The 24,413-nt window shown below is 43.9% G+C and overlaps 2 protein-coding genes and 1 long non-coding RNA gene across 10 annotated transcripts in view; 2 read left to right on the top strand and 1 right to left on the bottom strand.

Annotated features, from left to right (window-relative positions):
- The window catches only part of LOC129604906 (uncharacterized), a 36,637-nt gene extending 27,889 nt beyond the window's left edge, over positions 1-8,748 (bottom strand). The window contains exons 1-2 of the long non-coding RNA XR_008696231.1: positions 8,635-8,748; positions 7,166-7,498 (exon numbers count right to left, since the gene is read on the bottom strand). This is a non-coding gene — a long non-coding RNA (uncharacterized LOC129604906). The remainder of the gene's footprint in view (positions 1-7,165; positions 7,499-8,634) is intronic.
- cntfr (ciliary neurotrophic factor receptor) overlaps positions 1-14,669 on the top strand; it is a 153,964-nt gene extending 139,295 nt beyond the window's left edge. For all 7 annotated transcript variants that reach the window (XM_055513173.1, XM_029168111.3, XM_029168114.3 and 4 more), the window contains 4 exons: positions 7,190-7,258; positions 7,336-7,456; positions 11,760-11,886; positions 13,097-14,669. In XM_055513173.1, coding sequence (XP_055369148.1) covers positions 7,190-7,258; positions 7,336-7,456; positions 11,760-11,886; position 13,097 — 318 coding nt within the window. In that variant the 3' untranslated portion in view covers positions 13,098-14,669. The remainder of the gene's footprint in view (positions 1-7,189; positions 7,259-7,335; positions 7,457-11,759; positions 11,887-13,096) is intronic.
- A 3,316-nt stretch (positions 14,670-17,985) lies between these two features.
- On the top strand, positions 17,986-22,657 carry tmem267 (transmembrane protein 267). Of its 2 annotated transcripts, none has more exons than XM_029169806.2 (3): positions 17,986-18,138; positions 19,380-19,845; positions 20,709-22,657. In XM_029169806.2, the coding sequence occupies exons 2-3, from the start codon at positions 19,438-19,440 to the stop codon at positions 21,042-21,044; spliced, it is 744 nt and encodes a 247-aa protein (XP_029025639.1). In that variant the 5' UTR covers positions 17,986-18,138; positions 19,380-19,437; the 3' UTR covers positions 21,045-22,657. The 2 variants fall into 2 exon arrangements, with proteins under 2 accessions (XP_029025639.1, XP_055369537.1); XM_055513562.1 differs by lacking the exon at positions 17,986-18,138 and adding an exon at positions 18,173-18,753.
- Positions 22,658-24,413: the final 1,756 nt, after the last annotated feature.

Below are 24,413 nucleotides of genomic sequence, written 5' to 3'. Positions count from 1 at the left end.
ATCATGGGAGGACAAGCCCTTGCATGGGATGTACCACCGGAACATAACTGAAGTGGCTGATCTCAACAAATCCTACCAATGGCTTGAAAGGGCTGGGCTGAAGGACAGCACAGAGGCACTCATCCTGGCTGCACAGGAACAGGCCCTGAGCACCAGAGCCATAGAGGCCCAGATCTACCACACCAGACAAGACCCAAGGTGTAGACTGTGCAAAGAGGCCCCTGAGACGGTCCAGCACATAACTGCAGGGTGTAAGATGCTGGCAGGGAAAGCATACATGGAACGCCATAACCAAGTGGCTGGCATAGTATACAGGAACATCTGTGCAGAGTATGGACTGGAAACCCCAAGGTCAAAGTGGGAAACACCTCCCAAGGTGGTAGAGAACGAGCGAGCCAAGATCCTGTGGGACTTCCAGATCCAGACTGACAGAATGGTAATGGCGAACCAACCAGACATTGTGGTGGTGGATAAAGAGCAGAGGAAAGCCGTAGTGGTGGATGTGGCAATACCAAGCGATGGCAACATCAGGAAAAAGGAACATGAGAAACTAGAGAAATACCAAGGGCTCAGAGAAGAACTGGAGAAGGCTTGGAAGGTGAAGGCCACAGTGGTGCCTGTGGTGATCGGAGCACTAGGGGCTGTGACCCCCAAACTGGAGGAGTGGCTACGACAGATCCCTGGAATAACATCCGAAATCTCAGTCCAGAAAAATGCAGTCCTAGGAACAGCAAAGATACTGCGCAGAACCCTCAAGCTCCCTGGCCTCTGGTAGAGGACCCGAGCTTGGAAAGTGGATGAGACCACCCGCGGAGGGTGAGAATAGAGTGTGCATACAGTATGCACACTAGCCCTAGAGCATATGAAGTGTGAATGGAGAGCTCCTCTTGTGACTGTCACATTTACGTAGGAGGGATGTTCTCTGAGGCCAGGTGGGCTGGGTTCTAGGCTCTGGGTTCTGGGTTCTAGGCTCTGGGCTCTGGGTTCTGGGCTCTGGGTTCTAGGCTCTGGGTTCTGGGTTCTAGGCTCTGGGTTCTGAGTTCTGGGTTCCCTTCCGGCTTCTGGCCACAGTGACTAAAGTAGTGATTACATCATCTGAGTCGTTCAAACCCAGTGTTACTTCTCTTTGGTTGATTTCTCCTATTCTTCCCCCTTCATTCCACATTTCTAGCACATGTCTGTCTGTCAGTAATACGTGGTTCTGACATCACCCATTTATTCATCCACCTTCCATCCATGCATTACGGCAGCAATCTACCCATCCATCCCTCAAGCCACCCATTTGTATCTATGGGTGCAAATGATAAATGTTGAGACCTTGTTTGTGGAAAACATCCTATCTAAAGGACACTGCAACCGACAGACTATTTATCACAAGAGAACACACACACACGCACACACACACACACATGCGCGCGCACACACACACACACACGCACACACACACACACACACACACACACACACACACACACTAGTTATCTGTTTCTCTCGAACTCACACACATATATCATATATTCAAAGCCTTGATATTTCAGTTTCAAATGTGTTCATATTTCATATGTTCCCTTGTTGTTAAAGTTTTCAAAGTTGTTGCATTTTGCACAATTAAATGTTCACTGATTGATAAATCAAAGAAAATATGTTTCTACCCGGCATATATGGTGGAATATAAAAAAGTCAAATAACACTACTACTACTGCAAACTGAAGTGCTGTCATTACATAATCCATAGTTTTACGCTCTAATAGCAAAATGTGGAAGAAAATACATTTTGTAATCTCCACTCAAGCCAGGACCCGTCACCTGCTGTGCATATATGAGCAATAATTATATTTTACCACTAATAAACACTGTATGTAATAGTTAATAGTGAAACTATTAAGGCACTTACAGTAAAAGCTTTCTTATATTGTGAAAATTATTACAGTATTTGAAGAGGATAATAATTAAAATGCATTTCAGACCAGAGGGAGCTTTAAAAAGTCGGCCTTTATCTGACAGCTCACGAGGCCTCATCTGAAGAAAACACAAGCTGGGAATGGGACACAGGACGCTTCTGTGTCAGAGGGTCTCTGACCGCTCCTCTGAAAGTGGAGGAGTGGTGGAACTAGCAACGAGCAGATGGGGGTCCAGGAGCCGGTGTCCTCAGAGAAGGTGTCCTCAGAGAAGGTGTCCTCACAGAAGCCGGTGTCCTCAGAGAAGGTGTCCTCAGAGAAGGTGTCCTCACAGAAGCCGGTGTCCTCAGAGATGCTGCAGAAGTAGCTCCTCCTGTGTCCAGTGGTTTAAGTCTGGTGCTGTCACTACAGACAGGCGTCATCACTTAGTTCTACTGTAAATTACATTTAAATTCACCACAGACACTGGTCATTTAAACTATAAAGAGACTGAAGGCAGGATCACCAGGACCCAGTTGCTACAGATCTATGTATGTGTTGACTGTCTTGTACAGTATGTGTTGACTGTGCTGTACTGTATGTGTATATCTAGAGTTTAGATGGGATCATTCATATGTTTGCTGGATCTGTGAAGGGGGTGAATGAATGAATGTGGCCGCTGCCCTCTCATCTGCCTCCATTGATTTCTGTATCACCATGTCAAACCTCTGGCTGTCACGCACACAAAGGAAAACTTGTTTTTCATTGACAGACATGGCAGATCCTTATAAAAACACGAACGTAGCAACAGACACTTTATCTTTAAGACAAAATCAAAGCGCACTAGTCGTTGATCACATGACGTTTTCCACTTCCTTGTAGAAACTACTTGTGCTGAGTGAGGCCGTCCGTGGGGAGCGGTCACGTCGGGCACAGCAGCTTCATCAGCCATCACGTTGTGTCAGGTTCAGCTTTTATCACAGCGCAGCTCTGGGCAGTGAAATCATTGTTATCTGCTTCTTTGAGTGAGGGACTAATGATTCAGTTTGAGGCCTTCTGTCATTCCACTAAAGAAGCTGCCAGCATTTCACTGTACCTTCTGCTTCTGTTGGGCTTTTTGGTTTCCAACCTGCTTTTGTTTGCGTTTCGTGCTGTTCGTGACAGTTTCCAACATTCGCCTTAACTTGAGCGCAGATGTAAAATCCTACGAGCGTCAGGATTCATGCTACATAATTATTCTTTTTTTTAACAATGCTTAACTTGACAACAGCCTTTTCTACAGAAGGAAGCAGTGAGGGGCTGGATTTAAACATTGAACCCCGTGACGTCCTCCTGTTTGACATGTCTGACATGGCAGCATGACGGGATAAACTGGAGTTAATTCAGAGCCACCTTCAGCTCCGCGTTGTTCAAACCGCCGCATGCTTTTTAAGGGTGCGAGGTCTAGTTCAGGGATTTTCGATTGGCTGGGGGGTTTAGCTTCCTTTTACAGTAATTGCTGCTATGGAGATTGGGGCTTCAAAGAGAGAAATACTGTCTGACAAATTACTGCTGGACCCAGCGCTTTCTCCAGCGTGTGTGTGTGTGTGTGTGTGTGTGTGTGTGTGTGTGTGTGTGTGTGTGTGTGTGTGTGTGTGTGTGTGTGTGTGTGTGTGTGTGTGTGTGTGTTCACAAATGGGAGGAGAGTGTGGTGGAAAAATGGGAGCTGTCAGTCAACCTAATGAGACCAACCTTCTCAGTGCATGCGCACACACACACACACACACACACACACACACACACACACACACACACACACACACACACACACACACAGCGCCATTGGGCCATTGGAAGTGCCATATAATTGGGTTTCCTTTCCAGGACAACAGACATGCTCACTGGATTAGATCTGACCACCGACGCCGACTCTCCCCGCGTCTCCCTCTCCGCTTCACGTTTTCCTCCTTGCTTTTTAAGGCGCTTCCTGCTTTTCTGTTGCATTTATCGCCCTGTCTCTGTGCACAGCCCCTTCACTTGCTTTATCTCAGTCTGTTGTGAGTCTGCCTGTGTCCTTTCCACCTCTGACCACGGCACAGGTTCGCTCCTTCATCCACTTACTGTATCCAGTACAGTGGTCATCAGCCTCTTTTGTTTCCTTCTGGCATCGGGAGATAAAACGAGGCCGTGTTGGAAGTTTCTGTGTAGTGAAGAAGCAGTGTGAGCTGAGGGGTGGACTTAAAAATGTCATGTGAAATTAGTAAAAAGTGGTGTGTGGAAAGTGAAGGGTTTCCCCTTTTCTCACAGTTCCTCGTCTGATCCCTGAGGAATGCTCCATTCACTCCTCCTGCCCCTCAACTCTCAAGGAGTGTGTTTGTGAGAGAGAGAGAGCGGGAGCGAGAGAGAGAGAGAGAGAGAGAGAGAGAGAGAGAGACGGGGATCGTCTCATTTTCCTCCTTGTTCCTTCGTCTTCACACTCTGAGTTATGACATGCTGCAGTCCAGGCATTCTACGAACAGGGTTTAAATCCTGTTTGTTGGTACTGTACACTCATAGAGGGACCACCTGTGCAGCGCAGCAGAGCGGGGCGAGGGAGGTCCGCGTGGAGTAGAGATTAATTTCACGTAGTGTTTGGGGCAGCTGGAAGCTTTTCTCTAATCTCTTTGACGTAATTGCTGCATGAGAGCCAGTTAGTTAAACTTGCAAATTAGATAGTGGTGTCTGAAAGTTGGGCCAAGTCAAATGTTTGTTCCACAGCCTGCGTCTCTGTGGCCTCGTCTGGGTTCCACAGGTTCCTCCTGGAGTGGTTTGTTTGCTTGTTGTTCTCCTGCATCTGTAGAGATGAGCTGTAGCCGGACTGAAGGCCAGGCTGCGTCAGCGTGTCCATGTCTCCATCATCTGTTTACGCGGAGCATATGGTGTTTATACATCAAATGAGGACATTTCTCCAGAGTGAAGACATTTAGTGATAATCACTTTCAAAATAGGCAATTTAGAGGTGGATCCATTTAGGTCGACTTTTATTATTATTATTATCATTATCATATTACATCTTTGGCTTCGTGAGAGCAGTTTATTTAGACGGGGCCAATGAGACTGATGATTACAGCACGGTAAATATTTGGGTGCTGTGTGTGTGTGTGTGTGTGTGTGTGTGTGTGTGTGTGTGTGTGTGTGTGTGTGTGTGTGTGTGTGTGTGTGTGTGTGTGTGTGTGTGTGTGTGTGTGTGTTGGTAAGTGGCTTATACGTGTGATTGCTACAGATGTTATTTTCTGTACAACTCCAAACATCTCCATTTGCAATATATCAGGTTTATAGATACATATGAAATGTACATAGAAATACAATCTAACCTCCTCACACACACACACACACACACACACACACACACACACACACACACACACACACACGCCCAACAAGTAAATCTTCAGTACATCACATCACCACTCGTGCTATAAAACACAGGCTTGGTCTCGCAGTGTGAGTGATGGGACAGTGTTTTTTGGCAGCAGTTGCAACATCCTCTCCAAAAAGCATCTCTTCCCTCTATCTGTCTGTCCCCTCCTTCGTTCCCGGTGCCCCCCTCCACCCCCAACTCTTCTACGTGATATTAAGTGCTGCTCTCACTGCTCCCTGTTTAGCCACTTGGCAACGCAGCAACACATCCATCTCTGTGGAAATGTTTATCTGCAAGCTGTTTACTCCACGTCCTCCTCTGCACACACACATCCATCCAGTTCACACACACGCACGCGGGTCCGTGCTCAGCGTCGGACTCACGCACGCACACAAGTACCGGTTCCAGTTCTGCCTTGGAAACGCAAACAACAGCGCAACAGACATGTTCTGACATGAGTGTAAACACGTGAGGGCAGGAAGAAACACAAAAGTAGAGAGGCAGATTTTCCCAGACTGTTGTACATGTGCTGTCTTTTTTTTGCACTCTTATCAAGTACGAGCACACACACACACACACACACACACACACACACACACACACACACACACACACACACGTCTGGAAGGAATGCTGATGGAAGCTATGGTCGGATACACTGGCTGGACTACATATAAACAGTGGAAGATTATTTTCTCTACACAGAGTGCACACACCACTGTTTACACACACACACACACACACACACACACACACACACATACACACACACACACGTGCTATATTGCTCACACATGCATTTAGCACTCACTTGGAACATGACAAACAATTAGAGCAGATAGAGGCAGTCTGTGAAGATCAAAGCAGCGCTAACAACAGAGAAGGCGTCGTAACCGAGAGGATGCGACGTGAAGCAGAGATTAGAAGTCACAGCGAGGACGCGGTTTGTTTGGCAGAGCCTCCAATCCAACGATAGACGAGGATGTGACATGTGCACATCCATCACTCCAACTGTGAGTCTCTCTGCTTCGTATAGGGTCCATAACCTTGTGCTGTAGGTAAACTGAATTAAAAGCAATCCGTCTGTCACTCTAGAGAATGTTGTCCGTTAATAATTGTATCAGTTGTCTATACTCTGAATCCCCTGTTGTGTGTTGTTTCAGTGGTGGATTTCAAAAGGCAACATAACAACTTCAGTAGCAGAAAAGGCTCTAACCTCCTTCTGTCACACACACACACACACACACACACACACACACACACACACACACACACACACACACACACACACACACACACACACACACAGTCTAACCATAAATTACAGGGAAGCAGCAAATCATTCTCTCATGCCGTCCTCGGCTGACTCAAACATTTAGTTCATTCTGTTGGGCTCTGCAAATTAAAGTGTGCACAAAAGGCTTTCAAATGTTGGCATGCATTATATTGTGTTATAAAATTATGTGGCATTGATGCCAAAGCTTTCTGGTGTAATCATCAATTATGCCGCTGGTATTCTGCATGCATGTCTGACTGTCGGTATGTGAGCAGTGTGGAGGCTGCGGGGCATCCGGGTTCAATCAATTCAGCGGTGAAATGCAGAACCGTGAAGATAAAGCAACAGACGTGTGCACAAAATGACCGAAGGTAGACGGCAAAAAAACGAACAGTCAACAAACAGGGCACAGCTGAACCTGCCCACCATAAAACCCTGACGACTGAGCCTCCTGTGATTTATGGGTAGAAGGGTGGGACATGCAGACCCTATGTTCACTTAAGACCTTTTCTTTGATAATTTATGATTTTGAAACATTTCTTCTGCCCAAAGGCAAAGAAACGATTCAGGAATCTGTTTAAGGTTACAAAAATATACAACTACAGTAGAGCTGTGACCCTGATGTGAACTGACCTCTGGCCTCTGTTTCCTGTTCAGGTGGAGCTCTCTGACAGCGTCTCCCACACCATCACCGATGCCTACGCTGGGAAGGAGTACATCATCCAGGTGGGACCAGGTCACACAGGTGCGTCTATCGCGGCGCCTCCAACCCACTGACCGCGTTCTGTCCGTGGGTTCTGCAGGTGGCCGCCAAGGACACCGAGATCGGAACGTGGAGCGACTGGAGCGTCGCCGTCCACGCCACGCCCTGGATCGTGAACCCTGTGCCCAGCACGCCCACGACCGAAGTGGACCTGGTCCCCGGTACGTTCTGACCCGGTCCCGTCCCAGGGCCGCGTTCCAAAGCTGGAGAAGTGAAATGAAACTGAGAAAGGTTCTGACCCGGTCCCGTCCCAGGGCCGCGTTCCAAAGCTGAGAAAAGCTCTGACGAGGATCCGACCAACTCCATCGTCTGGAGTTGAGGTGCTCTCATTAATTCTCCCCAAAGTTCAAAGGAATATCAATAGAGACGCATCGACATAAAGGCTGAGACTGAGCACGACTGACTTCTACCTCTGCAAACGTTGCGAGCGTTTGGAAGATGCTGTTTAGTTTTATCGTCTTATTTTAATCAGCTGAAGAAATCATTATAAAGATAATATCGTATTCCAGTAATGTTTTACCATTGTTCTTTGTGCCCGTGGCCGTCACACAGTAAATGTCCTGAACCAGTTAGGTATGAAATTAAATTTGGTTAATAACTTTCTTTATCATTAAATTGAGTACACTATAAGCGTTTGATAGCCTTGAACTGTTATCACAGCTTAAGCTCTAAGATCCAGCAGCCTCCAGACAAATCAGCACACATCAACCTGAGCGCTGCCGCTGCCTCGGGGAGAAACTGTGCCGCCGTTTAAACACCGCTCACGTCTCCCCTTCAACTTCAAATTGGCTGACTTACAGTTTAACAACGCGCATACATCCCAGTTCACACGTGAGCGTTTTAACGAGCGGGGAATGATCTTTTCATGCGAAGCGCATCATGGATCATTCTGCTTCCACTCATCTCACACACACACGCACACATACACACACACGCGAAGACTCACACACATATACACACGCACACATACACACACACGCGAAGACTCACACACATATACACACGCACAAACACGTAAACTCGCACACACACACACACACACACACACACACACACACACACACACACACACACACACACACACAGCAAACTGCAGCTCTGGGATTGATGCGCTTGGCACCTCTTAGCATGTGCTGGAGAGCACGGATGGCTCGCTTGTCAAATCGAAATCTGATGATCCCTGAACAACAGGGCGAACACAGTTCCTCCTGTCTGGGTAGAATATCAAACTACTGCACACGTGTTGCATAAATAAAGGCTGAACATGTTTCAGTCTGTATTAGTTTTAGAATGGCTGCTGTTTGGCGTAGTTTTAAGACCATCCTCACATTTAACTCACCTTGGGATGTTCATGCGTTCATCGCAGCCTGCAGCACATCTGCACCCGTGACCTGCAGCGGTCACGGTCACAGTGGACTGGCCACGCCCCCACGCGCCACGCCCCCACGCGCCACGCCCCGCCCACGCGTCACGCCCCCCACGCGCCACGCCCCCACACGTCACGCCCCCACGCGTCACGCCCCCACGCGTCACGCCCCCCCACGCGTCACGCCCCCACGCGTCACGCCCCCACGCGTCACGCCCCCCCACGCGTCACGCGTCACGCCCCCACGCGTCACGCCCCCCACGCGCCACGCCCCCACGCGTCACGCGTGTGAACGCTTCTCCGCTGGTCTCCGTGTTGGAGTCCACTCCACACTCGCTCCTGCTCCTCACCACAGCGGACGCTGAGGCCTCGCGTGCGGCTCCTCCCGTCTTCATGCTCTGCTATTTTGTATTATAGAAGATCCAACTGTTGGCCGTGAAGTGTTTGCCTGAGTTTCATGTCACGTCTTTACAAACCCGCCTCCAGGGCCGACGTGGCCTGTACAGCACCACGACTACAACCCACAAGTCATAAAACAAGTAGTCACCGCGAAAAGGAATCGATGCGAGCTTCATCAGCAGAGTCGTTCTGCCCTGGATTTAACCTCTCAGGCTTCACGGGCGCTCCATGCAAAGCTGTAACAGCTATACGCTGCATCTTAGTTTTAAATGTTGTGGATGCAGTGATAAAACAGCACGCGCTTCGCAGCCAGCTGGAGTCAAACCTATTTACACTGCGAGCGTGCATCATCAGCATGCGTTACAAGACAACCTCCCAGTTTGAAACCTTTCTGCCAATGAGTCTGCCTCCTTTTGTCTGTTGTCCAGCCGTTTTACAGGGCAACAGTGCCTCCTGTTGGCCGTGACCAGCACTACATGCTGATAATCACCAGAGTGATGGCCAGAAACACACACACACACACACACACACACACACACACACACACACACACACACGCACAGCGTATTCCTCCCGTTCTCGCAGGAAGAACAGGTTATTGGGATTCTCCTCATGCCCGTTCTCCGTCCAGCTGCCACCTCTCTGCTTCCCTTCCATCTTCCCTCCATGGTTCAGTTTCGCGTCTCTTTCCCACCGTTTCTCGCGTCGCTGTCTATCGATCGTTGGAACTCGCTCCTACCTTTCGCAGCCTTTGTACCTGTGTGGTTTTCTGGGCCTGTGCCCGCTCCTTTACAGCTGTTTACAGCTTTCTGGATGACTGATTGCCTCCGTGTAGTTTCAGAGTGTGTGCAGCTACAACTGCTTTGTTAAATGTTAGTGATGTTAGAGTGCGAAGCTGAAGCTGTGTCACTACAATTACAACGCTTGTGTGTCTTTTCGCCAGCGAGAAGGAAGGTTTCTAAATAAATAACGCGGTGGAGGTGGCAGGGTGCACGCTAGCACAGCATCGTTTGTTCCGGGCCAGACAGGAACCCTTGTTACATGTCATCCTCACTTTATCATCATCTCAAATGATGAAATGCCATAGGCACAAATTCATCCTGAACCAGTGGGGAATAAAGCACCGTTCCCATGGATCCTGATTTATTTAGTAATCTTGACCTTTCATGACTGTTTTTGGAGGGAAATGAATGGAAATGTGCACATGTTTATCTTTATTTAACAGATTTCAAAGATACATTTAAAGGACATAAATATTATCAGTTATATACATGGAAATCAACAGATTCTGATCCTTCCCAGTGGAAATGACTTACTGAAATCAGAAAAAATCCCAAACTGGAGCAGTGACCACAGGTTGTTCAGCCAGACTTTTGTTCCCTGCTCAGCTGAGCAGGAAATAAACAGGCTTCTTGTGACTTGATTGTGTGTCTCAGAGTCTAAACACACTCCAACACTTGTTCCATTTCCTCTGTATCGCTCTCTCAGCTTCCTCGCCTCCTTTCTGCCGCCCTTCCTTCCTGCGCCGGCGTTAGCAGACCTCCATGTCAATACAACTCCGAGTGGAGGCTACTTGAACTCGAGTGTGCGCCTCGTCGCATTTCATTTCATATCACAGGGGTCGCTTAGTGACGGCCAGGTGACGTGTAGGTTTGGCCCGTCGCTTAGCAACCGCATCCAGGAAGTGAAGCACGGGATCGTTTGAAGCTTGTTTAGTTTCGCAGCCGCCTGAGGTGTAAGTTCCCAGTTCTGCGAGACGGGAACTAGACACTGTCTGGCACCAAACAGGTGAAACCAGTAGCGCCTCTACAAACAACATGAATCAGAACTATTTATAAACAGTTTCAGGGATTCTCTAGTAATAAGCACCAGCCAACATCTTTAAATATTAAAGTCAACGCTGAGGCATCTTAAGGTTCCTGTTGGAGTTTCTTGGTAACTGCTGTTTGTTCATCCTCTCCTCTGTTAGCTCATTACATCAGAACATCATTACCATCACATTATTGGGCCACTCCAGAGGATGTCGCATCGCGAGCTGCTGGAAATGTTAAGCGACGCCTAGTTTTCTCTCTGGCTATTTCACACCTGGTTGCCTCCTTCTAATGTCGGCCCGTTCCCGGCTCCTCACCTCACAACAGTCATTAATTGGAACGGGAGGGAAATCATATTTTCTCCGTGGGTTCTGGACGAAGCAGCAAACAGTGTGAGTGACTTACTGCCTGCAGCCGCTGCAGCAGCTCCGCTTTAACATTAACTACGCGTTTTGTGTTTGTAAAGTCATAAAACGAAGCTCTGAAAATGGTTTAAGCAGATGAATTCACAATCTGCAGCCTATTAGTGTGAGGGAACATATGAACGTGTCTCGGCAGCATTAAGTCCTGCAGTTCACTTCCTCAGTGGCGTTTTAATCCATCCACCCTCTTCTTTCCGCCATCGTATATTATCTACCTGTTTTCCTCCGTCTCTGTCCCCGATCCCCTGCGGCCTCAGTATGAATGAGATTTTTTCTGTCCAGTTCACTTCATAACTGCCTTGACAAGTCCTGTATTGATTGTGCGTGCAGATTAGCATTGATTCCACTCTGCACTGTATTTTCCTTGGTTTGATTCTTCCCGCTCTTCAGAGACCGTTAGTATTTATGGGGGTTTCTGGGTGTTGCGTTGTGTCACGGCTAATTCAGTTTGTGGCTTGTTGTGCAGAGACCAGGACTTCCCCCATTCCGTCGTCCAAAGCGCCGCAGAAGGGCGAGCCTCCCGTGGGCCGAGCTGCCAGGCTCCTCACGGTCTTCTCACCCTTGCTGTTGGGAATGCTGCTGCTGTTGATGTGGTGAGACAACACACGAACACACACACCTCATCTTTGAGTTGATTCAGTCTGAGCCTGATCGTTTCATGACCCAACAGGTGTTTTTCCTTGTTCTGACTCGAATCCAGTTCCAGACCTGGTTCATTGGCCTCAGACACAGTCCGTCTGTTACGTACTGAAGCTCTGCTTTCACAAGCTCATGAGCGCTGGAAACTACGTGCCACAATAATAAGGCTGCAACTTCTCACATATCGTTGCCTCTTTAGACTTAAAATTGATTCATCTGTCACTCATTGAGCTGACGATGCTCTCGTCCCTCTTATTTCCTGTGTGATTGAGCCACAGACTGGTCTGTTCTGTCCCAGCCGTGCTGTTGTGCTGAGGGATTACATTTCATGAGAATATTTATTAAAGTTTATTATTTATTTATTGGTTATATGATGAATTTCTCACTGAATGTGGTTTGACGGCAGCTTCGGACTTCAATAGAATTTGCTGTTGTACTTTAACCAGTCCTGCCTCCGTGTCAGAGACAATTAATTGCCTTGAATTATGAATTAATTAGGTCCCGACTGTGGTGGCACCTGCAGGAATTGGACAGTTTTCACTTAGGATATTGTCATATAAATCCTTTTATTGTGTGATGGATGAAAGTATTTAATGAATAATACTACACACCGGATCAGGCAACAATAAAAGGTTTAGTAGAGCGTTTATTTCTGTTCCTGTAGATCATACATTCAAAGCAAATTGCTTCACAGATAACAACCCTGTAATACCACTTCCACCCAGTGACACTAACCATGGCTCATTTCAATTATTGATTAATATGAAGTAGACAATTGATTTTTAAAGGTGCATTGCAAGAAAAAACATGCTGTAAGATGTGTTAGTGCTATAAAATGAGTGAATTCTAACCCTGACTATATTTAACAGCACCGGGTGTAAAATAAAGCAGAATGATGGAAGTGTGCTTTAAAACACAAGCTGCGCTTTGTGTTATATTATTTAAAGTGGATTCTTTATCGGTGATGAAGCTAAAAACATAAAATGCTGTGGTGAACATTTATCAAGTCATTCCTACTTTTTCAATTATGGTTCTGTAATTTGCAGTGAAAAAGAAATGTGCACTAAAATAAGTAATAATAAAGTAGTTCAATACTGTTACTTCTACTGTGATCACAGAGGTGAGCTTCCGTCACTTATTTGTGTTTCTTTCTTCTTTTTCCAGATGTAAATGTCTTAATTCTTAAGGGAAACGAGAAGTAGGAGGAAGAAAAAGAGGCAGAGGAGGCTGGTCTTTTTTCTATTTTGCACATGTTTCAAGGATTCGGTGCATTGATCATTTCTGTCCATCACTCGGTTTCTCACCAAGATTTCTCAGACACAAAGTCGGATGACGATAATGCGATTCAGCGTATGTGATTAATGGCGACTAAGGACGAACGGGGGGACCTTTGGAGAGCGGCGTCATCATCATCATCATCAGCAGCAGCAGCAGCAGCAGCAGCCCTGTGTTTGCTCCGCTGGCTTCATGGGACCCGGTCGACCAGTTCCTTGGTTCGGTTTGAGAATCAGCTGAAGGAAAAGGAAAAACCTGCTCATAGCGCTTCTTTTTTATTGATCAATTTATAGTCTTGATTTCTATCTTTTCTTCCTAAAGAGTGCAACAGTACACACACAAACACACACACACTTTTATAAAGCATGTGTGTCTGTGCGTCTATCGCAGCAGTCTCCATAAATGCCAAAGACTCAGCTCCACCCCCAACAAAATGGTTTCCAAACAGTGAATTGAGCTTCCTGAAGCCTGTGCCTGCCTTCCTCACGGGTTGAAAACCCCCAGAAAGTTCAGTGTGTGTGTGTGTGTGTGTGTGTGTGTGTGTGTGTGTGTGTGTGTGTGTGTGTGTGTGTGTGTGTGTGTGTGTGTGTGTGTGTGTGTGTGTGTACCGGACCTGTGCCGACTCCGACGGTGTAGCAGACAAACGTGGGACAAATCAGAGGAACCCGGAGCTCTTGTTTGTGAAACAACCATTTGACAAAGACGCCGCTGAAATGCTCAATCAGACTTTCAATCTGTTTGCCTCCAGCGACTGAATCAAACTGACGGGGGCTCGGTTTTAGCCACGAGGATTAACACTTGGAAGAATCCAGTATCGGTAGTCTGGCTTATTTAGACAACTAGCTTTACATTCTGCTTTCAGCAACCGGCGACGAGGACTCGGATTGTGAAAATAAAGTGGATTTGAGACTGAACTGTTCTCTGTTCGTCCATCTCTGGTTTCCTTTCAGCGTTGTATTGAAGCTTATTGACAGCGCTTGTTGACACATACGTGACGATACGATACGAGTTGTGCTGGTTTTCCATTCTGCTCTTTGCTGTAAAATACAATAACACAAAACCGTTTACTTTCCAAATTCTTGCCTTTACGAACATTATGAACAAACGTCTTTTTGCAGTTTACACTTCAATAGCCAATATCACCAGTTAATATTATGTTACTCAAAGGAATATTGATGTGTTTTATTGTATTTTTTTGGATTTAATGGACAAATAATAAAAACACAAATATAGAATTTTAGTTTTTTTCAGACATTCATAATGGCTTAATTCTCCTTGATCCTATTTTGTAAACTATGATATGTAACTTTAACATTGAACAAAAAGTTTATTATTTAATAATAATAATAATGTATGTATTAGCTTTAGAATGTCGTAACCTGTACCTGGGGTCTTTTTTATAGATGTATATACAATGACAGGTTTCAACCATTAAATGTGACCATTTCACAATGAATGATGATGAATGACTGGCCTCCTGCTCATTTTCCCTTTCAACAATAACAAACTGTTGGATTTCTCCTGGCAATAGATGTGAAACGCATCTGTTTTTAAAGTGGCCATATTATGATTCATATTAGATTCTTGGTCAAATAATATTCAGGTACAGGAGAAATACGTAACGTTGGGTGACTTTACAGTATGTGCAACTGTTTATTGGCCTCGAGTCCTTTGACCTCCTCATCTCCTCAAGCCCTCTGTGCTTTTTCAGGTCTTCTCTATAGACTTACCTATGAGCTAACGCATCTGGATATACTGATTTTAATTATATTAGCAGCTGACACGTTATTAAAATTTACCTAATCAATATTTTGACTTTTCAGAAAATGTTTTGATGGAAGCGGAATGATGTAAGAGATTATTTACAGATTCAGCTGAATGGTGTTGACTGAAGATGAGGGACTGATGAGGTCTGTTTATTCTGTTAGGGTCACATACAGTACATTCTGTCTTCATTTACTAACTTACTTGAGTTTCGGAGGCTTCATTTACAGAGAGTTTAGGTAAAATGCTAAGCGTCGTAGAACCAACAGCAAAGTGCAGCAGCCATATGTTAAAAATGCTGCTTATGCACGATTAAGTGTTTACTGAAGCTGAGGTTGAGAAGCAGCAACTTGGCTTAAGGATAGTCTGATAGTATAAATGTTGCTGTGATGCTCAGATGGTGTGAAGGTCACTGTGTGCACGTCTATGGAAGGGATCCAAGACCAAAACCATCACTCAGAACTTTAAAAGATTAAACTTTGCCTTTAAAGATAAAAAAAAAAGCCTGACAAAGCATTTTCCTCAGTCAGGTCAAACCACAATAAATGGAGTTTGGATCCGTTGGCGATGTGTCCAGGACCATAGTCGTACATGGACAAATGTGTCAAATCACTGGCTGCAGTAGCTGAAGGGGAGATTCCAGTTCACGTTTTTGCTCACTCACATCGTTTGACAGGAGAGTTTTAAAGTGGAACATGAAATCTATAACCTGACAAAATATAAATCCAATAGAAGGTCTCCTGAGCGTTTTAAAGCAGAATCTACAGCAGCTGGAATTGGTACAGATCATAACAGAACACGTCTCCACACATTCATGCCCACGAGGCCTGAAATCCTATCTGCGATAAAATAACAAGTCTACCAAAGAAAAACGGACAGAATATGTAATTAATAAACACTTTCTGTTAGACCTCTACTCGGCTCTGTTGGATTTTCTAGCTCTTGGGACCAACATCATGATATTGGTTTTCATTTGTTTCCCAAAGTCTCTTTTGTAAAGGCAGTTGGTCAGACATCCTCTTCTGACCTTCACCCCATTGTCTCTTCCTTACTCCTCTTTAATGTGCATCACTGTCTCTCTTCTCTCTTTCTTTCATTATTCTGACAGGTTCTGGCAGGCTGATCTGGGGACAGAGGACAGATCAATATATAATCTAAGAGCTGTGAGCTGGAGTCCGGTTCTTGTGTGAATGTCTGGGAACAATATGTGTTTCTGCGCGTCCTGTTAAATGTTTGTTTCCTTCTTTCTGCAGCTCATTCTTACTTTTCGAAATGATTCTGTGGAAGAAACCAATTATTATTTAATTGGACACTATAATTTTTCACTGCAAGAATTAATAAATATTTGACATTCCCAACAGCCTCACTCTGTGCTAATGACTGCTTACCTTTAACTAATAACTGGTTGAATGACGTGATCTTGGCTTGGCTCTCACTTGTCCTTGAACCCTAAACTCGCTGCCTCTCCAACTTTACTTTAATTTCTTTTCTTCTTTTGCTGTGGTGTTTTAAACCATTTTAGTGCTACATGTTTCTCACTAGTAGCACATAGTAACTCACTATGGCCTTACTGATTTGATGACTTACTATTATAATCTCTGTAAAACTTAAACTAATTCTAACTAATAGTACTTCTAAGAGCAGCAGTGGTGCATTGTGCCCCCTTTAAGCGCCAGCTGACTATAACAGTGTCCTGTACTGTATGTGTAGGACGATAGAAAGCGGTCCATCGTGTGTATTTGGCCACCTGAGGGCAGCAGAGTCGGCCTTTTGTACTGCGCGCTGTCCATGGTCCTGAAACATTTAAACGTGCTTCATCAGCTGTTTCATCAGTTCTGTGGAGCTTTCCACAGAAGAACTCTTGGCTACTAAGAAGGTGGTGAATACAGTATTATAATATCATGCATATCTACCTGGTTATGGATTCATCATCAAGTGACAACACATCACACCACACCTCATAGGAGTGATGTTCTACTGTGAAGAACTACAGACAGACAGGTTTGTTACTCACTGGAAGCCTTGTTATTTATTGTAATGATTGTTTAGATTGATTTTACACAAATAATAAATCTGTTACCGCTGCGGCTACATATGTAACTCAGTAACAGATGAAGTGAACTAAACATGTGGAGCTCAGTTTAACTTACACAAGATGATTTAATGGATGCTCTGACAGAGCATAAATGGAGGAAAAGTAAACTCCACGTTCAATTTTAGATTTTGAAAATCTGCCTAGTGAAATACAATAAGAAGCCCCAGATGTCCCATTAAAAAGCATTAAACTTGTCTGTACAGATATGATCTGGGACATTTCATAGACATGGTTTAAATTGGATTTTAGATGAGTGGCGAAATTAAAGTTTATTGCATGGGAAGTTTCAACATTTGAATTGATTTGAACATCTATTTAAAAACCCTCCATTCAGCAGTTTCGCCTAATTCGAAATGGAGGAACTCATTTTATCTGCAAGTCAGGGTTCAGTGTCAGGATTATTGTGCCTGTCACTTCGATTAAAATTGAATTTGTATCAGAACCAACAGCAATGTTTATTTACAGATGTTTTTGGTTTACTGCGGTGGTCTTGATGACATTTTGGACCTTAAGGTATCAGTAAAAACATGTTCAAGGATGTTTTTCAGGTTTCTCAAAGAAGCCAGGGATGACATCTATAAATATACATATATAATAATATACTCCACCACAGCCTGTGTGTATTTGTGTGTATGAGGAAGAGCTAAACAAGCCTGGTGGAAGTGGAAACATGTTACCATGGCAACCAGTGGAAAACGGACTTCTGTTAAGTGTGGGACAACCGACTGTTGATAATCAGTTACGTAATATATTTGATGTTATTTCAAACGACTGATATGTTACCACACCCACATAAAAACAAAGTGTCTTGTGTATTTTCTCATCATTGGTTTATTCGGCTTTTCTGTTTTTCTTTTATGCTAGAACGAGCAGAATCAAAAATCTATGTAGCAGAAACGTGAACCTCTGGTGGGCGAAAGTGTTGTGTGTAGGGAGAGAATAAAACCAGCAGGTGGCAGCACTGCGACGGTTGGATCCCGGCGCCCTAAACCCCAGAAGAAGAAGAAGCCGCAGAAGACGAAGAAGAAGAATACACACCTTGATGCAGGCTTAGGCAGTGCAGAGCGATGGGGTGAGAAGCGATAATGTTACATGTTATTCACTTGAGAAATATCACTTAAACATTTGATTATACCGTTACGTGAGAGCGTCTCTTGTTTTATTGTTAGCCGAACGTGTCCTAGTGGCAGGTTGCTGCAGTTTGAGGGGAACTAATCGTGACCGCCGCTGCCGCCTACACAAAGCCCCGTAGCTAGTAGCTAGCCAGTTAGCATGTAGCTGCCATCGTCAGCGACGCTAGCTAGATGCTGAAGACGTTGTTAAATATGTTCTTGAACCGTTCAATGTCAGCCTGTAGATGCCACATCAAGGCAATGACAGTCGGCGAGCTTTGTCGAGCGTTCATTCCGTTAACGGCGGCCGCTCGCGGGGGACAAAAATAGCTGTCAGCTAATGAAATTTTCATACACAGCAGCCCGATGTTATGACTTTGTCCTTCGAGAGATGCTGGCTGTTGTTACATCAGCAGCTGGCAACGATAAAGCGGATTCAGGCAACGCGCCAGCGGAGGGTTTGCCCCACATTTCACCGAGTTGCATGAGACGGAGACCGGTTTTTCTGTTCACCGTGATCAATGAGCTCATCTGTCACCAGCTGTGACGCTCGCCTGAACGCTGCTGATGTAAAGGTGATCAATAGATGTATTCGGCGTTATCGCGTGTTTGTGGGTCTAAGAAACCAAGCACGGATGTTCTACGTGGCGTTTTAGTTAAATTTTATAGCGAGCACATTGTAACGACGATGACTCTCAGGTCTCAGGCCTTTGTTTTATTGTTGTTTTAACGGTGTGTTATTGGTGTTGTCAGTGAGACGCACGCAGTATTTTCTTCCTGACTGGAAACGTGGTTTCTGGTCTTCGACTCTCACTGTGTTGACAAATGTTGGACAGAACCTTAAGTGTATTTCTTTAATGTAAACAGACAATCCTTGTTTCCTTGTTCAAGTCCTATGAGTCATCATGACAACAGACAAACAGTACTTCACCCCCCCCCCATCTGCAAAATACAGGCAGTGTCCTCATTTAAAGGACTTATTTCAGTCATTATGCTTAAATAAATAAAACATTAAGTACTGAGTATTATGTTTCATGCAAAGCTTTAAACAGAATCTTGTGCAGATGCAATCGTCCTCGGCCTCTCAGATGATGAGTGATTATTATAGTACTGCACTAATATAATGTACACAGTAATCTTTTCAGTTTGATGCTTATCACTTTGTTGACTTTTCTGCTTTCTCTCCTTTTTCCTACTCCAGTCTCCCTGAACCTCATTGACCTTCAGTGGCAGCTTGGCCCCTTCAGCCATCAGTCAACATGCAAGGATTTTACTCGAAGCTCGACTCATCCCCCTCCTCATCGCCATTATTAGGCGTGGGCCTTGGGGCTGACCATGCGCCTCTTCCTCTCAGCTTGGCTGTGGAGACTGAGAAAGCACAGGCTCTTCTCCAAACGTTCAGCTCTGCCTCCCTGCTTGCATCAGCAGGGCTTGGAATGTTCTGCGTGGTGGCGGACCACGCTCTGCAGCTGCCAGTTATCCAGCACCATCTGTGGCTGCGTGCTTCCTTGGACAATGCCACGCACGGATTGATTGGGCTGTGGTCATGGGCAGTAGTCATTGGACTGAGGAAAAAAAGTGACGTGTATGAGGTGCTGCTGGCTGGTCTTCTAGCATCCATCATAGACATGGACCACTTCTACATGGCTGGATCCTTGTCACTTAAGGTAAATCCTACATGATCCTACATTTATGGATTCATGAGTCTCCAGCAAAGTGACATTAGGATAGTGAGAATGTTTTTTCCCTGATAAATAAGCTAGTCTGGATTTATAGGCACAAACTATTCAAGGCCAAAGCAGGAACAAACAAAATCAGACACAGTACATTTATCTGAAATGATAATTTCCAGGAAGACACAACTCTAACATATCTTTAAATAAATTATAACACTACATATTTATTTGAATTGGGCATCTAAAAAGATTCCTGCTTATGGAACTTGGAATGGAAAGACCCATATTAAACTTTGAGATGTGTAGTTGCTGTAGATAATACCTGAGTTTGAAGGAAGAAACAGGAAACAAGGGGTTATTCCTGAACCTCATTTATTCTGGTGTTTTATAAGATGAAGTGCCAAGTTTGTGCCATTCATGCCTGAGAAAAGCTCTGAAGACAACACACTTAAAAATAATGAGTTTTATTTAATCATATCTGTCCTAAAATAGACAGATGAACGTCCCTGAAGTTTAACTGTCATGCTTTTAAACTGGAATGATTAATTGTCCCCCTAATGTTCTGGAGCAGTGTAATTCATTATGTGCATGGAGGCAGCAAAATCCAGCGCTATCCTGGTTCCTCCTCCTGGTTCCTCCTGGTTCTGAGCAAATTCTGGATCTGGAAAATGTTAACCTTCAAACACAAACTAGATCAGGGTTTATTGGATGGAAGCAGTCCCAGTTATGCAATGCTTGGACTTCAAGCTGATATTCTTATCCAGAGATGACTCACAGTTTTGCAGAATTGCAGTAAAGATTGAACATTTTGCAATGCACTCACCAGTAATTTCCCTCCCTCTCATTCCTGCCAGGCTGCGGTGTCTCTCCCTCAGCGTCCTCCCCTACACTGCTCCTCCCTCATCCCCGTCCTGTGTCTCTCCCTCCGCTTTCTCATGTGGATCGGACGCCTTAAAGATGCTTGGTGCTCCTTGCCATGGATGCTTTTCATCTCCATGGCGACGCACCACGTTCGGGACGCAGTGCGCCATGGCCTGTGGGTGTGCCCCTTGGGCAACACGGCACCGATCCCTTACTGGCTGTACGTCAGCACCACTGCGACTCTTCCTCACCTTTGTTCAGTCCTCATGTATCTGACAGGAACCAGAGATGTGATCTCCACCAAACACGGCGTGGCCATCGATGTTTAGAGGCCTCGGACTTTCCACCGACTTTACCACCGGAAAATATGCTCTTGGCTACTAAACAACCTTTCCAGTTACTACTGTATATTTGATATGCTGCGTCTGGGAATAGAGACTGTCACGGACACTGCATTAAACCTAAATATTGGACTGAAATCACTGAAGAAAATAATGTGTCACCTGAGTGATATCAAAACTTAAAACACATGATTTAAGGGAGTGAAGATGAACACAACTCACATTTTCCGTCCTGGGTGAAGAAGAATGTTAATTAACATTTATTGGAAAATTAACTGATATTAGGAAAACATAATTTCATAATACCTTAAATCCAAGGATGGAACATCAGGAAACAGCTGCAGGCGCCACCAAGCAGGCGTGTTACCAGAGTAATTAGTATTAATTAGAGATAAAGAATAGACTCATCTCTCCTGTTAAACCCCGTCGTCCGTTTTGCTGCTGTAATGAGCTGTATTGTCCACTGAATGCTATGTTTTGAAAGTCATAGTGGCAGCTGTGTTTTTTCTCAGGTGGATGTGGATTCGTGGTGTTTGTTTTTCAGCACTTTGACATGATGTAAGTTTTTGCCTAAATATGTCTTTGATTTCAACCAGGAAGCATCCATTTGATTAAGTCATTATAGCAAAGGCTGAAATGACAGGACTTATTTTATTAAGTGGTTACTTGTTGTTTTAAGCCCAACCGCTGGAGGATAAGGGTGAAATGATGAAAGTTGGTAGATATTTTAACATTTAGGGGAGTAAATTGTACAGTAATGTTTCATTACCACTAATATTTTCATTGTTTTAGAATAATATAAAGTCATTTCTACATGTGTATTTTTTGTTATGCTACTGTGTAAAACTTAGTCTACATGCCGATATTTTGATCATATTTCAAGAAATGACATCAGTTGATTCGCAGGATATGATTTACTCTGAAAAGTACGTCTTGGTAAAGGGTGACTTGATTCGTTTTTAATAGTTTGTTGCGGCAGATCTGGGCAGTACATGCAGCAGATGTCTTCAGCGTGCTTCTGTCTAAACTGAAAAGAACCTTTGCCAAACTCGAAAGAAGGAAACGAACTTTCCTTGTTTTATTGTTAACAAGTTACTGCGTTTACGAATATAATGAATTCATGGGCCATTTTTTTAAATATTGCTATTTATATAATTTATATAATTTAAAACAAATTTCTACTTATACTGTGAGTCTGATGCTGTGTTTTGTTTGTAGTTACACTTGATGTCCAGAAGGTGGCGGTAATAAGCTGTAAGAAAGTGATTCCTCCAGAATCCAGACTAATCAGGTCCTTAAATACACGATCTGTGCAAAGTGTGAGGGAAGACTGTTGACACGTTCTTTAGTTTGATGTGAGGAACCAACATGTGATGGCTGCTGACATCGACATAATCAATAAAGAATCCTTCTCTGCTGCTGCTTCTGTTTAAAGTGTGATCTAATTTAATGTAACCTTATGTTGGATTTTGCACATTTTTTAAGTTTATGTTTTGAAATATTTGTTAAATACTTTTATTGCAACTGTTTAATTCTGGCAGGACCTCAGTCATTTTAATGTAATGTTATGTTATTTGTATTCCAATAAACTATCCAAACTATCCAGTGTTTTTTGTCCACCATATACTAAAACATGTTTCTATGATGCTTTTGTAATGTCTTACACTAAAACATTTTCATTACATACAGTAAATACTATGACACTTTATCACACACGTTTCTCGCATATTATAGTACGACTTACTAATGACACTTTTTCATCAAATACTATACCAGATACTTGTCTAACCACAAATTATACTATGACACATTTTATAGTATGACACGTTTTTTTATCACATTACAGAAAGACATTTTTTTTAAATCACATACTATGATACTCTTTTTGACGACATACATGACGTTTCTCACCACAGACATTTTTATCACATTCTATACTAGGACATTTTGTGACAGGTTTCTCACTATTATAGAAAGACATTTTTTAATCACATACTTTGACACTATTTTAATCATATTTTACACTATGACCTTTTTGACTACTGTACAAACTATACTGGCAATTTATACTCCAGCATGTGCCTTTATTGGCAACATATTCAAATATTGCACACTCTTACATACTATGCTATGACACATTTTTCATCACATTCTATACAATGACCTTTTTTGACAACATTATCACATACATGTACTACACTACCACTCTTTTTTTAATGATATACTATGACAGTTTTTATTATTGCATACTATACTAAAAAGGTTCAGTATAGTACATTGTCAAAAAAGGTCATGAATGAAAAAAGTGTCAGCTACTGTACTATGACCATTTTTCCATCACATACTAACTACTAAGTGCTTTTTTATTTAGTATTAACATTCCATGCTGTACAGAATGCATTTAATTTTTTAGCTCACCAATGCCTTTCCTATGTGTCAGATCATCTACTTTACTGAGACACACCATGAAGCTACACCATTACTTTCATCAGAGGGCCAACGGTGTCTGAAACTGTACACAACCCAGAGAAGCTGCATCAGCATTGTCTACCTGTTCATGAGCAGGATCAAGGCAGGGGTGTCAAACTCAGACTCTTCTCTGCCCCAACTCCTGCTGATTACCTGAAACAGGTGTGTTCAGTCAATCAACAACTAGATGAGCCAAAAAACACACCTGTTTAAAGTTATGAGCAGGGACACCGGCCTTAAAGACCACAGTTTGACACGTGGATTAAGGCAACTGCTCTCCTCCAGCTTCATGATGTCTCCAGGCTCAAACCTAGCACCAACATTTAATCTTATTCTGATCTTTCTCCACCCTCATCTAAAATGGCAACTCTCTGCTTGTGAATGGCTGAACACACCTGATCCCTATAATGAGGAAAGTGGTGGGGTCTGAGGTTAAGAACTAGCTGATGTACTTGTTTATGCTTTTAATACACAACTGCATATTAATCTGACACATTTCACTCACTGTGTTGATTTTAATTTAATAAAATAAGCAGCTACAAGAAACCTTTGCACGTACTAATGGGTATGAATGTATATTGTGCTAAAGCTACTTTAACTTACCTATTGCACCACATATTACAGGCAGTCACTGCATTCTAGCAAAACCTTGAGTTGAACCAGCGTTACAGCTACACTTGAGTAGCAGTTATCTGGACCTGTAACGTAGCATGATTCTGCTGAGCTGTCGCCACTAATTGGGAATATCCTGAACTGAGGAGGAAGGAAGCTGTCTGCACTGGGCGGGGTTTCCATCTCACTAAGAGGTTTGTTACATGTAGTCATTTTGCTTTTTTAATAATTGAAACTCTGACCCTAGAGCCGACGGAGAGGAGACAGAGAGTCAAC

The sequence above is a fragment of the Betta splendens genome, chromosome 12 (assembly GCF_900634795.4).
Source record: "Betta splendens chromosome 12, fBetSpl5.4, whole genome shotgun sequence".
Taxonomy (NCBI): Eukaryota; Metazoa; Chordata; class Actinopteri; order Anabantiformes; family Osphronemidae; genus Betta; species Betta splendens.
The sequence above is the reverse complement of the archived record's forward strand: the minus strand, read 5'-3'. Positions and strand labels throughout refer to the sequence as shown.